At 22.3% G+C, this 18,748-nt stretch overlaps 1 protein-coding gene across 1 annotated transcript; it reads left to right on the top strand.

Annotated features, from left to right (window-relative positions):
- The first annotated feature begins 14,239 nt into the window (after positions 1–14,239).
- Positions 14,240–18,649, top strand: LOC408600 (nucleobindin-2). The gene is made up of 11 exons (XM_016914622.2): positions 14,240–14,344; positions 15,349–15,478; positions 15,551–15,655; positions 15,746–15,967; positions 16,046–16,142; positions 16,215–16,291; positions 16,361–16,463; positions 16,539–16,719; positions 16,786–16,942; positions 17,659–17,700; positions 17,884–18,649. The coding sequence occupies exons 2-11, from the start codon at positions 15,353–15,355 to the stop codon at positions 18,376–18,378; spliced, it is 1,605 nt and encodes a 534-aa protein (XP_016770111.1). The 5' UTR covers positions 14,240–14,344; positions 15,349–15,352; the 3' UTR covers positions 18,379–18,649.
- Positions 18,650–18,748: the final 99 nt, after the last annotated feature.

Raw genomic sequence — 18,748 nt, forward strand, 5'->3', positions numbered from 1 at the left:
GTTTTCAGTCTAATATAAAAAACTATCATAACCTTAATAGTGATTAGAATTAAAATTAAAATATAATTTAATTATAAAAATTATAAATAAGTAATAGATTAAAAAAAAAATTTAATACAAATTTTATAATAAATATAAATAATAGAAATTTATATTTTTCGATCATTCACATATAATTTAATACATTTTAAATGTATAACATAGATAATTATCAAACAGTTAATTAATAATGACAATAATTCTCAGTGTAAAACATTTAATATTTTATAATTTTATTGTATTTTAAATAAAAGATATCTAAATAAATTTTTATTTAAAAAATTATTAATGCAATGAACATGATTTTTTTTTCTCTTATTCAGGTAAGTTAAATAATAAAATGAAATAAAAATTAAATAATCATTTCTTAATACAAAAAATTATTTTTATCATTTAAAAAAAATATTATTTAGCTATTTTTAAATAAAATTAAAAATCTGAAAATATATTATTATATGTATGTATATGTAAAAAATTATTTTAAAGTTTATTAAGTGATAGTTTAGAATTTTATTCGAAAATAAATGTCAAATCAAACTTTTATTAAATTTTATAATTTTTATGAAATGAGTAATGAAAGTAATATATAGATATATTATACTTATATTTACAAATATTTTTTCATTTTTTGAATTATAGGTTAAATTTTTACAGATGTAACACTATTTTTAGTTTTTATTGGCAAAATTTTATTTCGAAAACTGATGAAATAAATATTTATTATTATATAACTTTTTAAAAAAAAATTTAATGATTTATATTCAAATATATACAACTCAATTAATATAAATCATTATCTAAAATCGATAATGACATAAATTAATTTTCTTGATATGTTCTATATTTTTTGTTTCTCACGTCTTTTTATTTTTTTCTTTAACTTTCTCATTTTTTTATTCTCTTTTTGAGTTCTTATTTTTTACAATCATTCGAAATAGTAGAATATTTTTTCGAATTAAATATTTTAATTTTATATTATTATATTTTGCTTTAAATAAAATGAATATATCTTTAATACAAATACTGCCAATAGATTGATTTCAAATTTTAATCTTATTATTAAAATCTAATTAAAATTATTTTAAGATCTCATTATTGAAGTTGATATTGAACGATGGACAACATGGAAAATTAACTTTAAATTTTTATTTTAAATGATACATAAATAATTTTTTTAAATGATCTATCAATATCTGTGATATTGCAATAAATTTCAAGCAATGTAAAAGATATATTTAATATAAAATAATTATTATAAATAAATAACTATTGGATTTTATTTTATATAATTTTTAATAATAAATTCTTTTATAATTATAATTCTTTTATAATTATTTTATTTATCTTTATTTTTTTTTAATTTAACTTTTTATCTTAAATTTTTTTATCATATTTTAGTATTCTTTAATTTAGATTTTATATTGATTACATTATTTTTATTTTATTATATTTTCAGATTTGATTAATTTTTATTTTAAATATTCATTTTTATGTTTTAATTTCTCTAATTTGAATAATTTTTATATTCAATTAATTATAATAATCTATTTTTATGTTTTTAATATTGATAGCTTTATAGAATTCAATTGTATAGAAATCTATAGTTAAATAATAATATATTCTATTTCAATTTTCGCATAATTAAAGTAACTAGAGAAACATGCTTCAACCAATCAAAAAGCTGCTAAGGCCCAGTGACAAGAAGAATTAATGCATATTATAGGACGTATCGTCGTAGCATCAGTCTATAGTTGAAAATCGTGAAGATAACTTGTATTTCACAGGTAAAAATGCATAATTATATAAAACTTTCATTAATAGAATATTATATTATAATTATTAAGCTTAATTATAGATTACTAACCCTACTGTGTAATCAATATGTGTTTGTTTAATCATTATTATATCAGAATTAATCATTATCATGTTTGTATAGATTATCGTTTTATTGAAAGCTTCAAAAGCAGGATGACTTTAAACGTGTAATAACTTTTGCATATACACAAATTATAGATATATAATCTAATTTTCATACAAATATGGTAAGATTTCATTTATTTTAATAAAAAATAATTATTATAAATTTTTTTGGCATTCGCACGAAAATAGCAATTAGCTAGATTGGTATTATATAAATTTTATTATATTATATACATTATATAAATTGGTATATATAAATTTCACATATTTCTATTATATTTTTCTAAATGTTCGTCTATCCATACGACTTGAATGTTATTTGTTTTGATTTTGAAATCTCAAGGCTGAGAACATTTCTTATAATTCAGCCTTTCCAGGAAATTGATTGTTTACGTTTGTATACATTCGACATGTTCCAACCTGTCGAATTGTTGAATATATCCCCTCCAATTTGTAATTCGATATATTGAAATCAGTACGCAAAGTGTCATTTTATTATCGAAACTCGTGACGACTAGACATTTTGCTTCAGGTGTGTGAATAATTTATTGCGTAATATTTTTCTAATAGTGATTTTTTACTAATATATTACTATCTCATTAAAGTATTTGTTCGATTATTTATTGAAATATTGAAAATTTATTTATTTGAATATTATAATTAATAATTATTCGAGAAATGATTTGTTCTTTTTTTTTATTGGTCTATTTGATTATTAGATTTATTAACGTATTAAGAGTTTCTAAAAAAAGAATTTGAATTAGATTATTTTAATACATAATCGTTTTATTTTAATACAATAAGTTTATTTTTATACATTTTATATCTATATTTATATTAAAGATATAATTTTTTTTATAGATAAGTTTTATAGATAAACTATTCGATACTTTTCGCGGGAGAAAGAGTTTTCAATATGGACGCCATGATTGACAGTTACGTTTTACGAAGGAAAGGTAAAATTTTTGTATCGAAAAAAAACGTATTTACATAAATATTTTTGTATTTCATATTTATTTAGTTTTTATATTTAATTTTATTAATAATTATTATATTAATTATTATATATAGAATTTAAGATAATAGTAGAAATTACAATAGAATTTTTAAAATAATTTATATGTTTTGTGAATTTTCTATAACTTGTAAAAATTTCCGAATATTTTTAATACGTTATTTATTGTAATAATAAATTTTCACAATTTATTTTATTGTTTTTTTAAAAATATTTTTTTTAAAAAATGTTCAATAAGAAAAAAAAAATATGAAAATATATCTCTCTTTTTTATATCCTCCCTTTCATTATTAATTTTATTTTCAGATTATTGTGACCATACACAATGTGGTTAGTAGAGTCAGTGTTTGTTTCGTGATAATATTTCCTATTTTTTAAAATGCAATAGTTCTAAATAAATTCAATTATAATAATGTACGAAATTAGAATCGATGTTTGTTCGTCGATTATACGATATAAACGGACATATTAATCATTTTTTTTTATTTTTTTATACTTTTATTTTAATTATTCGTTTTCGGTATAAAATAGAGTCAGTGCATCTTTCAAGAGAATAAGGTGTTCATCCATCACACGAAAAGGTAATTATTTTTTTTTGCTATCTGAATTTTTATTCTTCTATTGAAAGATAGAGCAATAAGACAATTATAATTTTTAAATTTTAAGTTTGTATTCAAAATTTTCAATTATTATTGTTAATATTACTGTTATTATGTATCTTAAAATCTCAATTTTGATGATAAATCTCAATTTGAATGATTTTGAAAGAACATTTTTTTTTTATGTTTTTCTTTTTTTTCTACTTCAATTGATATTTATGCTTTTTTTTCTTGTTCTAATTTTTTTAGATTTTTAATTTTAAAATTAAATTCTTCTCCAGTTTCATAAAATTTAATTTTAAAATTTCTTTAAGTTAATTTTAAAATTTTATAATAGTTAACTTCTATATTATATTCCCTTTTTATGTTTTATTTATTATTATTCATTATTATTTATGTATTACAATATAAAATTCTTTTCTTATATATTGCAGTTTTGTTATATTTATATAATTGTTCTGTTGCAACATGTAAAAAAATTTAATATTAAAATATATAAATAATAAATAAATATTCAAACATAAGAAGACAATAGAAAATAAATATTCACTATTATAAAATAATAAAAGATTGAAAGATAAATAATAAAAAAAGAAGAATTTAATCTCAAAATTAAGAAAATCTAAAGGAACTAAAACATAAAAAGAAATTTTAATTATTACCTAATCTAGGTAAGAAATACTTAAATCTAGGTAATATAAAAACATGTAAATAAAAACTGAATATAGCAAAATTTATAAATTCTTTTCTTATATGCAGCTTTGTTAGATTTAGTTAATTATTATATTAATTAGTAATTTCTTTTTTATATTTCTTTTTTTTTCTAATTCAATAACACTTATGCTAAATTCTTTTTTAAAATTTTAATTCTTTTAGTTTTTTCTCCAGTATTTCAATTCTTTTTCATTTTATAGCAATTTATTTTTATATTATTTTTTCTTCTTATGTTTGTACATTTATTTATTATTTATATATTATAACATTAAATTCTTTTATATATTGCAAGATACAAGAAAAGAATTTAACTTTGTAATATATAAATGAATAAAATATAAAAACAAGATATAATGTAAAAATTAATTATTATAAAGTAAAAAAAATTAAAACATAGAAGAAGAATTTAATTTTAAATTTGAAAATCTAAAAGAACTAAAACTTTAAAAAAGAATTTAGCATAAATATTAATTGAACTAGAAAAAACATATGTAAAAAAAAAATTTAATAATGTAAATTTGCAAAATTTAATTGTTTTGTTTAAATGTTTTCTTTAGATGATTTTATTCTTTACATGTTGCATTATTCTGTTGCAACATGTAAAAAAATTTAATGTTAAAATATATAAATAATAAGTAAATATACAAATATAAGAACAAGACAGAGATACAAACAATAAGATAAACATTCACTATAAAATAATAAAAGATTAAAAGATAGAAGAAGAATCTAATCTCAAAAGAAAATCTAAAGGAACTAAAACATAAAAAAAATTTAATTATTATATAATCTAAGTAAGAAATATTAACTAAATCAAGATAATACAAAAAGATTTAATCAAAACAACTAAATGTAGCAAAATTTACAATGTTAAATTCTTTTCTTATAAACAGCTTTGTTAGATTTAATTAATTAAATTTAGTTCATCATTATATTAAATTTCTTTTTTATGTTTTTTTCCCTAATTCAATTAACATTTAAGCTACATTCTTTTTTAAAGTTTTAGTTCTTTTAGATTTTCAAATTTAAAATTAAATTCTTTTCTAATGGTTTCAATCTTTTCTCATTTTATAGTAATTAATTTTGTTATATACTCTTTTTATGTTTTGTATTTTTCTTTATATATTTATTCATTATTTATATATCATAACATATAATATATTATATATTAAATATAATATTATATGTACATAATGTATAATACATATAATGTATAATAATATATAATAATGAATAAAACATAAAATGAGATAATAATAATAGAAGCATATAATATAGAAATTAGCTATTATAAAATAAAAAAATATTGGAACATAGTAGAAGAATTTAGAATTAATCTCAAAGATAAAATAATCTAAAGAATTAAAATAAAAAAAAAAAAGAATTTAACAGAAATATCATCTAAAGAAAAAATTTAAACAAAATAATGAAATTTTATAAATTTACATTATTAAATTTTTTTTTCATATGCTTTTTCTAATTCAATTAACACTTATGCTAAATTCTTTTTTAAAGTTTTAGTTCTTTTAGATTTTCAAATTTAAAATTAAATTCTTTTCTAATGTTTTAATCTCTTCTTATTTTATATTATTTTATTTTATAGTAGTTAACTTTTATATTATTTCTTTTTTTTTATGTTTTATTCATTATTTATGTTAAATAAAATTACAATGTTAAATTTTCTTTTACATACATATTTTTTTTCAATTCAATTAATATAAATTCTAAATTAAATTCTATTCATATTATTTAAATTTTTTAGATTTATTTAAGTTTTATATAATTTTTCCTTTATATTTCAGTTTTTTCTAACCTCTTTGAATTTTTGAATCTTATGTAATAACATAACATTTTATATTTTTTTAATTAGATAATATAATTTAAATAATTATTGTTTTATAATTTAATTAAATTTTATTTATATAAATTGTTAAATATTCTTTTTTGTTTCTCTGTTTTAATGATTTTCATGTTAGATTGCTTTCTTTTATTTTCTTAATTAATACATCTTTATTTATATTTTATTTAATATTAAATTTAATATTTAATATTAGATAATTTAATATTAAATTTATTTATTTTAAACTTAAGCTGAACTCTGAGGTTTTAATTATATTAAATTTAGTTACTTTTATATTATATTATACTATATTACATTTTATAATTTTTTTATTCTTTCAACTTTTATAAATTTAAATTTTTTTGTTAAATTTCTTTTTTGTATTTTACTTTTATATAAAGTTTAATCAATCTTTATATTAAATTTTTTTTATATTATAATTTGTTTTAATTTAACTATTTTGTTAAATTAATAATTTTATTAATAATTTTATTATATTTATAATACAATTATAATAATAAGATAAAGAATAAGATATAAATATTTCTTTGTTATAAAATTCTAACATTACAAATAATAATTAATATATGTTGTATATTTCAATTTTCGCGCGGTTTTTGTAGAAATAAGTATGATACATCAGCCAATCAGAAAGTCACTTAATTCGAAACGCGGGACGAATCAGTATGCATCGCAGTGCGCATCGAAGTGCGCATGCCATTAGTCTACCGGTGAAAATTGTGACAAGAGGACGGATCATCGCAAATTCGGATTACGCAGTAAGTTATTTTACTTTTATTATTATCAAATTTATCAATTATTGTTAATTTAGTTTTCTAAATAATCCATTCAGTGTGGTGAAAACAAAATTAATTAGTCTTTTGCGTTTCTTTCGTGTCTTTTCTTGTTCAGTTACATGTGCGTCATCAGTAGCATCGTGTATCGAAATATTTCGAAACAAAATTTGAAATCGTATATTGGTTTTTTTAAATAATATTTTAAGTACGTTTATTTTACGTTCTTCAACTTTATTTTGTATCATTTTAATCGTATTAAAATAAAAGAAATTTTACGGTCATTACAAATTCATCTTGTGAAATAGAATTATTGAAATGACGCATATATTTCTGAATACAATATATACATTGTATACAACATTTATGTATACATTGTATACAACGTGTATGCTTATTATTTACTTTTTTTGGTCTATCGTTTATATTTTGCTCGAGGCTAGAAACATTTCTTATGATATTTCCAAGAAATTGGATTTGTGTTCAAACATGTTTCGACTTGTAGAACGTATCCCCTCTCCATTTTGTTATTCGATGCGCAAAGTCAAATCGCGCAGCAAAGTCATTATTCGTTCATTTGTCGTGGCAATTAGACGTTTGAAATTTTCTCGAGACGTGTGTTCTATTTAGTGCGTAATATTTTAATATTATTTTCTTGTGTACCAATTATTTTATCATTTGTGCGTTTTTATTTAATTAATACATCTTTATTGAATATTTTATTACTAGAATTGATAATTGGTGGCTAAGTCAGTTTGAGTTCCTCATTCTTCATGTAATTCGAGTGTCGAATTTAATAAGGTAGCTTATGTAAACTTTTATTTGATTTAATTGTTATAATAATAATAATAATAATAATCTAATTTTATATATATTTTTCATTTATTTAGAAATTTTGATTTTTTTTCTGTACACAGGTTTAATTGGTAAATATCGTGAAGCTCTCAAAAGGCGGGAAAAATTCCAATATGGACGCCATATCTTTCTTGATGACGTTGTAAAATTTTATATTTCGTATGTATAAATTTTTATACTGTTTTATTAAATTATTAGTGATTGTTGTTAAGCAATTCGTAATAAAATTACATTTTAGAGAAAAAAAAGAGAAAAAATTAAAAATTTATTAGAAATTTTAATGATTTATCATTGGAAATTATATTTTAAAATTTGATAACGAATATTTTATTAAATTTCAGATATTAATAAATAATTGGTGGTATTGTTATACATAATTCATAATCAATTAAAATAAAAAGGCAGTATTTTTAAAACAAATGCTCGATAAGAAACAGAAGAAAAATATCAAAAAGATATTTCTTTTTCTTCTTTCATTCCCCATCCCTCTACTAATTTAATATTAATTTCAGAAAATTTTTGTGACTGCGCGCAATGCAGTTAGTAGAATCAGTGTTTGGTTCGTCATAGTATTTTGAATATTTTTTAGAGCATAACAGCTCTGATTAATTTTAATTAGAATAATCAAACGCGAAGGTAGAATCAGTGTTTGTTCGCCGATTATAATTTATACGGACGTGTTATAGTTTCTTATTTTTTATTTTTTTTTTATTTTAAATATTCGTTTTCGGTACAGGGTAGATTCAGTGCTTCTCTCAAGAGAATAAGGCGATCATCCATCACGCGAAGAGGTAAGAAAAATCATTAGATTTTTTTCTTTTATATTCGAATTTCATACTTTTATTATTTTTTATTATTTCAAGATTTTAAATAACGAATGTTATATTTGTAAAAAAATATTACAATTTAATGTTTCACATTTTATTTTACAGATGCTGCTGATCTTTATGAAAATATAAACTTTAATCTTAAAAAATATTTGTGACCACGCGCAATGTGGTTATTAGAATCAGTGTTTGTTTCGTAGTATTTTTAATATTTTTTAGAGCACAGCAGCTCTTGTTTAAATTTAATTATAATAATCAAACGCGAAGATAGAATCAGTGTTTGTTCGCCGATTATAATTTGTACGGACGCGTTATTAGATTCTTATTTTTTATTTTATTTTTTTATTTTAAATATTCGTTTTCGGTACAGGATAGAGTCAGTGTTTCTCGAAGGAATAGGGCAATCATCCACCACGCGAAGAGGTAATTATATATATATTACAATTCAACTTTTTTAAATATTGCGTTTTAATTATAATGTTTCATGTTTTGTTATAATTTCCAGTTCCTGATGATGACTACTTTGACGATGACATCTTGGGCCACGACAATGCAGATTCTTCGCATCATTGGTGAGTCGCATGCATTTATGTTCCTCCGATCATTCAATCATGTCGTAGGATGAAAGATCCGAATCGGCACGAGTGATTGGTTGTATACGTAGATTTTTGCACGAGTGACCGTGGGTATTTATCATATCCATGAATAGTAACATTTTTTGTGTTTTATTTATTAGATCAGGATAGATCTTCTTGCACGTCGCGCAATTTTTAAGATAATATTGATTAATATTATATAATATACATCTAGTTATTTTAATATGATTAGTATGAACGATACAAATTAGTTTGATTGTTTATAGTTGAAAATGCTTGTATAATCATTTGTAAAATAAAGATTAAACAACTATATGAATCAAACTATATGAATTTAGTAATAAAAAGGAATATTCGAATAAATGAGAAATATTGAATTGATTTTAATTAAATCTTTTGTAGTGAAAAAGGATGTCTTTCAACATTTATATAATGTTGTTATATAATGGATAAAAAAATCAATTATACGATAAAATGCATATTATCATTATTAATATAATAAATAATTTTCAATTTTATTTTTAATCATAATATATAATTATTTGATATGTTAATGTTGGTAAATTTATAATAAGTATGATATGAATTAAATTAAATTAAAAAATATGTAATTTTTTCCGTAAAAAAGAAATGTATGAAATATATGTGCAAGAAGATATTTCGCGACAGGTAGATTTCTAAATCAAAGCAAGAAGTTTTGCATATTGACTTTTCATTTTCGAACGTATGCTTTGATGAAGAAATCGCCTGAGGTTATTTTCATTAATATTTCATTAATATTTAAAAGATATATAAAAATTAGAATCAATAATTTTTTATTATTAATTATTATAAATAAATATCTTTCTTATTGTATTTTTACTTTTTAAAATTAATAATTCAATAATTCATTAAATTTATTAAATAAAATATTTACTAAAGAATGAAATGAAATGATATAATTTTAGCCCGTTAAATTTGCACTAATACTTTTTTTTAGCTCAGGATTTTCAGGTTTAACCCCTTCCATGTCTATTGCCAGGATCTCACTCACGTGCCCAAGTGCTACTTGGGTGAGAGAGAGGCGATGGGTATGATGATCTTAGTTTATAAGTTAATAAACATTTTTTAGCGATTGACGATGCGTTAGTGTATCGTGCACGACGTATTTTCCACATTATGTGTGTATGGTTAGGCTGTGGAATTGCGTCGTTTCATTTATCATTTCATAACACAATATAACTTGAAATATTTAAAATATTCATTGATTAATGTCACAACATTTCCAATAACAATATTTGTATGCAATATTAATTCTTACTTTGAAATTTCGATTTTTGAAAATGGTCAATGATGATCAAATTTTCATGTTATTTTAATAATTTAATTTCTTAAAAGATATATTTCTTAAAAGATATTTATTAATAAATATTCATAATTAAAATTAAGATATATACGTGTTTTTATCGCATTTCACGCAATGGTCATTAGCCATCGTCAATTGATTTCAGTGAAAATGGTACGTACAGTTAGAGTGTGAATGTAGTATGCCAAGCTCGGGTGTCGGAGGTGTCCCGGGACGCTTTCCCTAGTGTAGGCTTTTGCGCCCGAGTATTATGCGTGAGAATCGTGGAATGAATGTGTTGGTATGCCTGTTTTGCCATTTTTTAAATATAGGGTTAGGTAGGATAGGTAGTATATTTCTGGTGTGTCTGTTAATTATAAGTAGGTAGGGCCGGGCAAGTTGTCACAGTCTCTGGTCGGGTAGGCGCGTTATCGCGTGACAACTTGTTTCAGGAAATATAATTTGAAAAATCGAGGATGAAGCTGAAATATACGAATGGAACATGCCATTCGTATTTGGCTTTATTCATCGATTTTTCGAATTTCCGCGGTCGCGGTCGCGAGTTAAATTCGAAACGAACGTTGCACTCGAGATTCTGCACATGTACGGACAATGATCATTATAGATTATTGGTCGTCCATGTGCATCTAGATTCCGCGATTTAGTCTTTTTTTTTTCTTTTTTTTTTTTCTTATTTACGATTAGTGAATCTCGAGTCTAGATTTAAGTTTCAGCGGGCATTGCGCCCGAAGGAAGAAGACCGAAGAGGCCTCGACAAACTGTCACGAAGAGGGGCTGCAACGAATGGCTTCTCATCTTTTGGATCTGTTTTTTGGGTCCAAAGGATGGAAAGTCATTGTTACTATTATGTCACTGTGCTCGTTTTAGAAATATGTAGTATATGTTATTGTATCGTCTGGCCAATTTGCATGCTGGCCCATCGTTCATCCAGTTATCATGGGCAAACCGCGATTTTGCATTAGTGTCGCGATAAATAAATTACGGTTTGAATTAGAGTTGCGTTTACAAATATCGCGTTTTGAATTAGTGTTTCGATAAAATGATATTCGCGTTTGCTGTAGTGTTGCGTTCTAAAAAATATCGCGATTATTTTTAATTACTTTGCTTATGAATTAATCTATTTTTCTTTTTTCTTTTTTTTTTTATTTAAACTTTAATCAATTTATCTTCTAGTGTTGCGATTTATGATATCGGAATCTTTTTATTCGTAGAATAATAAATTTTGTATTAAATTCATTTTAAGAATTAGTGTTGCGTTGATAAATGATCGCGTTGTTTAAAGTAGTGTTGCGTTGATCAATAATCGCGTTTTTTATAGTAGTATTTCGTTTAAAAATTGCCCATGTTTCTTCCACTTGGATTGTGGGAGATGTTCCTGCTCATCATGGATCACCAGTGCAAAAAAGTTGCACAAAGGTGGTTGTACAACGGCAGTCTCTGATATGGCTGCAATCTTCGGTTATTAGTGTTGCGTATACTAAAAAAAAAGAGTGCATAAATTAGTTTATTAGAGTTTCGTAATTAAAATATCTTAATGAGATATATGCTTTCGCGACTCTTCTATTTTTTTTTGTTTTTTTTTTTTGTTGATTAAGAATTGCATTGCAAATAGAATAAAGCACTCTTCGCGTTTTTTTTGGATTCTTTAGTATATTAGTGTTGCGAAATAGAAAAACTATTCCACTCACGGTTTGTTCGAATTTACATTGAGTGGATAATTTTTTTGGTAACCCTTCCGGTTACCTATTTGTCTTTTTCTTTTTCAGCACCCCTTGTTAAGAGCATTTGTTATTAAAAATACTGTTAAAAAAATATATATTTCTTTCTTATCAATGATTATCTTTTGTTTAAAATTATGAATTGTTTAATAATATTTTAATAATTTGATTTTTTTTAGGAAATTAATGTTTTCTTTTTTTAGATATAAATTATTTTTTAATTATTAATCCAGTAATTGAGTTTGTTACAGATATGAATTGCAAAAAATAAATAGAAAAAAAAAGGTATAGTTAAAAGAATGCTTGATCTTCATTTATTAAAAATTAATTATCTAATATTTTACTAATTCTATTCTATTTATTTGTTTCAGGTACCTTTCAACGGAATAAAACAGAAGGAATAACTCATTCCAATATCTTTTTCATTATTAGATAAATCTTTCAATTTTTATTTTAAATAAAAAAAACATTTTGTGATAGGATTTATAAGTGATGTTGTGTTTAATGTTGTGTTTCTGTTCTTCCTAAAAGGCAATCCTTGCCTCTCCTATTCTGATTCAAAGTTTCCCGCAATATATTCCTATTTTTTAATGAAAAAATCCTGAATTGCTTGCTTTCTCTAAACTCTTTTGCTTTAAATAATCAATAGCTCATTTGCATTCTTCCTGGTCATATATGGTTTATGTCGTATCATAAATTCTTAAAAATTGAAAATTGTTAAAAATTATGAAAACAATCTTTTCATAGATTATCAAAAGGCTGGATTTTTAAACAATATTTAATTCTTATATAGGTAGAAATAAGAAAAGAGCTAGGTAAAATAGGTAGGATGTTTAGAGAGTTTTAATGTTGCACTTAATTTTATTTTAAGATCTTTTACAAGAACAAAAAATAAAAATGTATTTAGAATTAAGTGCATGCATAATTAAGGATATTATTTAAATAGATAATAAAATAATGTATTGTAAATAAATAGTGTAATGTTTTGTGGGAAACTTTCTCTTATTTTTTCTTTGTGTGTGTGTGTGTATGTGTTTGCTTTTAATTGTCAATTATTTTTCATTTTCATAATGATGGAAATGTAAAATATTGATGAAAATTTTTTTTTTAATTTAAGTTTTATTTTTAAATTTAGTCTTGTCTGTCGTTTCGTTCTAGTCTTCTGTGTTTTTCCTGCATAATGATTAATAATTTAATCATTTTGTAATTCTTCTTTTTCATAAATGGAAAATTTATATGAAAATAAATTTTGGCGCAAAAGAGGATTGAATAAAATCTCGTGCATTTCCTATATTTTTTGAATAATTTAATTTTGTGTATGTAGTTAGATTATAACATGTTAGATGGCGTAAGAAATATTTTGATCTTTTTTGAAATATTTCGGAATATCATATGAAATCTCATTTATTGTGTTTCTTCTCTGTATTTCTATGTTCTATGGTCGTAACTCGTAGAGGGCGTAAGAAACATTTCAAAAGTTTTTTTCTTCAAAAGGTTGGTATTTCTGAACATGAAATACGAAATCCTGTAAGATGTCGCTTTTTGTTTCGTTTTCTGTTACTAAATCTAACATCGAGTATCATATCTATTCTGTACTTCATTTATGGCTTAATTCATTACATAATTATTAAAAAATATTTATATTTTTTATCTATAGAACAAAATTTCAATTTAATAAAAATTCCATTCATGTTTTACTTTATATATATCATATTTGTGAATTTATGTAAATATTTTTTTTTATTTTTTAATTAATTGTAATTTTATTGTGTATTTCTTCATCTTTCTTGTTATATCTCATTTAATTTTTTGTTACATTTTTAGAAATATTACCTATTAGAGATAAAATTATTACTTTTGGTTGGTTGGTACTTTATTTAAAGTCGGTAATGTTGAAAATATGTAAAATGATAAAGAAGCAAGAAGATGGTTAAGAGTGAGAATCAAAATACATTAGATGGTAAGTCTATTGTACATTTTGTCTATGGTAATATTATTTTATATGTATATGAATACTACATATCAGATGTCTTCAGATAGTTAGAGAAATATCGTGAAATTATCAATATTATTCACTAAACGGTATTGATTAATATATATGTATTTTTCATTCATATGCCAATTGTTTATATTTTTAAAGTTTTCATTGTGATTAATATCATTTAATTATATTACGAAAATCAGTTCATGTAGCATTAAATTAAGTGAAAAATTTGTGTGTTATCTTTCCAGCATCAGTAACAATTCTCTAACTAAAGTCACGTCATTATCTATTTTGGAAACAAACGTTATTACTACATATCACTGTATTTTCCTTATTTATTGGTTCATATCTATTAGATTTTCTAATAGTTGGTATTTCTATTTTATATATCGTATGTTAAATATACAATATAAAACGCGTTCTTTTATCAATTAATATTATCACATATAATTATATTATTACGGTTACTTGTATGAGAAAATCCAAAGATTATTCATAAATTAACTTTTAAGTCAGAATATTTGTGATCAGTGAAAATTTGTACTTTTATTAAAAAAAAAAAAGAAAAAAAAAGAAAGAGAAAAAATAACGGTAAACAAGATATTGAAAAAAATTCTTTATATATATATATATTTTTACATATGATTTCATTCAATTAATTTGATTTTAAATACAAATATTAGCAAGTTTATTTTTTTTTTAATTATTATTATTATATTTAAGTTTTTTTTTTTTATCAAAAATTGTTTCTTTTTTTACGAAAAGTAAAAAATAAATGTAAATAAAGTAAATACAGTGTATTTTTAAGTAATTTTAATACTTAATTTGTCTAGTCAATTGTTATAATATTTAATTCTCATTTGATAAAATAATTGCAATATGTAATCAAATTAGTACATTTTCCGGGTAAATACTCCATTAGGAAAACTTTCTCTTTTAAGTAACAGCTGTTGTGCATTATAGTGTTTTACATACATTAATTCGTATTTTTTTTTTAACGAAACCGCGATAAATTGAAAGATACAATTTAGATTCAAAGATACAATAATTTTTTTTATTATTAATTATTTTCATATGTGTAATATATAATATTTTGTTATAGAAACATGCAATATTTCTTATTATTTCTTCTAATAAGTGTGACAATCCATTGGTCAATTGCACCACCTGTTAATCAAAAAAAAGATAAGGATCATGATAAAAATGATGAAGTTGAAGATGTGGAAGAAGTGGTATATTATTACTTGCAATAAAGTAATAATGTTTAATTTTATTAATGATCATAATATAAGTTTTTTACATAGGTAGATATGGAGTACCGTAGGTACCTAATGGAAGTTGTTCAAGCATTAGAAAGTGATCCTGAATTTCAAGCAAAATTAGAAAATGCATTGGATTCAGATATACGTGTAATTTAAAAAGAAATGACATTACATACAAGATATATATAAAAAATAGATTTAATACATTATATATTTATAAATCTCCTTTTTAATTAGACAGGGAAAATAGCTGAAGAACTACAATTTGTAAATCGTAATGTTAGAACAAGATTGGATGAAATAAAAAGAGAAGAATTAGAAAGATTAAGACATCTTGCAACCAAAGAAAATGAATTGAAGAATGGTTTAGATGTTGACCATTTAAAAATACCTGAACATTTAGATCATACTAATACACGTACATTTGAAATTCAAGATCTAAAGAAATTAATTGCTAAGGTAATATATTGTTAGTAAATGAATCAAGCTTGTTATTAATTATAAATTAAATATCTATAAATATATTCTTTTATATAGACTACTAAAGATTTAGCAAAAGCTGATAGAAAGAGACGAGAGGAATTTAAACGGCATGAAATGGAAAAACAGTATAAAGAAAAAGAAAAATTAAAACGTAATATTACAAAATGAATTAATAATTTAATTATGATAATATTGATTTTTCATATATTTTATTTTATTATAGAAATGAATGATGCAGAGAAAAAGAAGTATGAAGAAGAATTGCAAACAATGAAAGAAAAGCAAAAAAAACATGAACCTGTAAGTTATAAATATATTTAATATTTTTTTTATTCAATAGTCTTATTTTTTCTCATTTTTATTTTATAGGTACATCATCCAGGAAGTAAACAACAATTAGAGGAAGTATGGGAAAAACAAGATCATATGGAAAATGAAGAATTTAATCCTAGAACATTTTTTTTCTTCCATGGTATCATATATTATATTTTTATAATTATTTTTGTAATATTTTAAGTGTTAACATAATTTATAAATAATATTCAAGATGTTGATGGTAATGGAGTATGGGATCAAGATGAAGTTAAAGCTTTATTTTTGAAAGAATTGGATAAACTTTATGCTCAAGGAGCACCACAAGATGATTTTTTAAAACGAGCTGAAGAAATGGAAAGAATGAGAGAACATGTATTCAATGAAGCTGATCTCAATAAAGATGGTCTTATTAGGTATTTTATATATTTTAATGAATTACATTGATTATTTTATATTCATCTTTTATATCATTATTTCAGTTATGAAGAATTCTTGGAACAAACAAAAAAACCAGATTTTCAACAAGATGAAGGATGGTTAGGATTAGATGAACAACAAATTTATACTCAGGAAGAATTTGAAGCTTTTGAAAGACACAAGCAAGAAGAGATGCAAAAAATGATTGCTAAAGGAATGGTGAGTATATTAATATAATAAAAATTATTGTGATTATTTGTCATCTCTTTTAAAAGTATGCATATTATGTTGTGCATACTTTTGCATGCTTATTTTTATTAGGATTTTTTTATGCTTAAATGTACACCTTTAGTTTGTGAAATGAAAATGAATGAACTAATAAATTTAGAAAAAATTAATTGTACGTTTTATTGAAAGTTTTATTGTTTTGAACCCGATGTTTTAAACGAACATTTTATTTTTATTTAAAAATAATCATTACATATTTTTATTAATTTTTAAGTTCTTTTGAAAAATTTCTTTAAAATATTGAAAATTCATAATACTGTTTCTAAATTTTATATAATTTGTGAATGATATTTACAAAACATTCGTGTTCGTTTAAAGTGATTGATTTAAAAGCTATAGCAGTTTTTAAATCCATCTAAAATAGTATGTAAGAAAATGATTGTGCAAAAAATTAATTAACGAATTGTATCAACTGCTTTAAAGTATTGATAGAAAAATATTTATGTAATATTTTATATTATTGAATAGTACTAATAATATTTTGTTTCATTATTTTAAATTTACAAATAGCAAAGGGTACAATAATGCATTGTGTTATTAGTGATTATTTTTTATCCACTTTAATCTTTTTTTCTAAAGATGCATTGTTTATAGTGTTTTTGTAATCGATAATAATTAGCTTGTGCACTTTTTGTTGCTGTTATTAGCTACCACCACACCCAGGTAGTATACCGGCACAATCCGAGCCGGTAAGTAACCCTAGCTTTTCAAAATATTTTTATCTAAAGCGAATATAAAATATAATATAAAAAATTTTTTTAATAATTAATAATAATAATAATATAATGAAACAATAAAAAATTTATATTCTATATTTAGCATATAAAAATAGTAAAAATTAGAATTAAAATAATTTTGTTCATATTTTTCAGTTTCCATCACAATATGGACATGCACCAGTTGCACCTGGATTAATTCCACCTCAAGTAGATTCAAATCAAAATATTCTACATCAGCAACAATTTCAAAATCCACAATATCAGCAACAGCCACAAATTGTAAATCCTCAAATTCATGATCAAATTCAACAACAACAACAGTTTCAAAGACAAATACCGAATCAACAATATCAATATGTGCAACTACCTCAAGAACAAAATCCTGTTCAACAGTTACATTCTGCACCTATACCAAATCAACAAAATCAAGGACAAGTTTTGGTTCAACCTCACCAATCTTTAGGTCAACAAGTACAAATTCCAATTCAACAGAATGAACATCCAAATTTGCAACAACAGCAAATAAATCAAATACCACAAAATATTAACGTGCCACAGCAAAATAATCAAAATCAGCCGAATTTGCAATCTACACAGATTCCTACACAACAAGAAATTAATAAAGTACCAACTGATCAGAAAGTATAATTTTATTTCTAATAACAGGTAATATTTTTAAATCATATAATATGACAAAAAATTAGTCAAGATATGACAAGAAAGACGAAGCATTTAAAAAAAAAAAGTTCAAATTTTTTTTATCATTTTATATTTTTCCATATCTTTCTTCGTTTTCGTTTTTCTCATTAATTCTAGCATCTGTATGTATACAGAACGCTAATCCTACGTTTCATGAAAGATTGAATTATTAATTTTTCGCATTTATCATAAAATATAAATAAAAATATTTGAAAGAAACGCAATCGTTGAAAAAAATATTGTTTATTTCTAAGGTACCTTAGATCCTTGAAGTGAAGTAGTAATTCGTTTATTCTTTTAGTATTAGAAGCAACTACTG

This window comes from Apis mellifera, linkage group LG1 (genome assembly GCF_003254395.2).
Source record: "Apis mellifera strain DH4 linkage group LG1, Amel_HAv3.1, whole genome shotgun sequence".
Taxonomy (NCBI): domain Eukaryota; kingdom Metazoa; phylum Arthropoda; class Insecta; order Hymenoptera; family Apidae; genus Apis; species Apis mellifera.

What these genes read in the sequence shown, in the direction of transcription:
- LOC408600 (XM_016914622.2), top strand. Translation starts at nt 15,353, where the DNA reads ATGCAATATTTCTTATTATTTCTTCTAATAAGTGTGACAATCCATTGG. An exon ending in AAATGATTGCTAAAGGAATG is followed by an intron (nt 16,943 to 17,658) that starts GTGAGTATATTA and finishes TGCTGTTATTAG; the next exon opens with CTACCACCACACCCAGGTAG. An exon ending in TACCGGCACAATCCGAGCCG is followed by an intron (nt 17,701 to 17,883) that starts GTAAGTAACCCT and finishes CATATTTTTCAG; the next exon opens with TTTCCATCACAATATGGACA.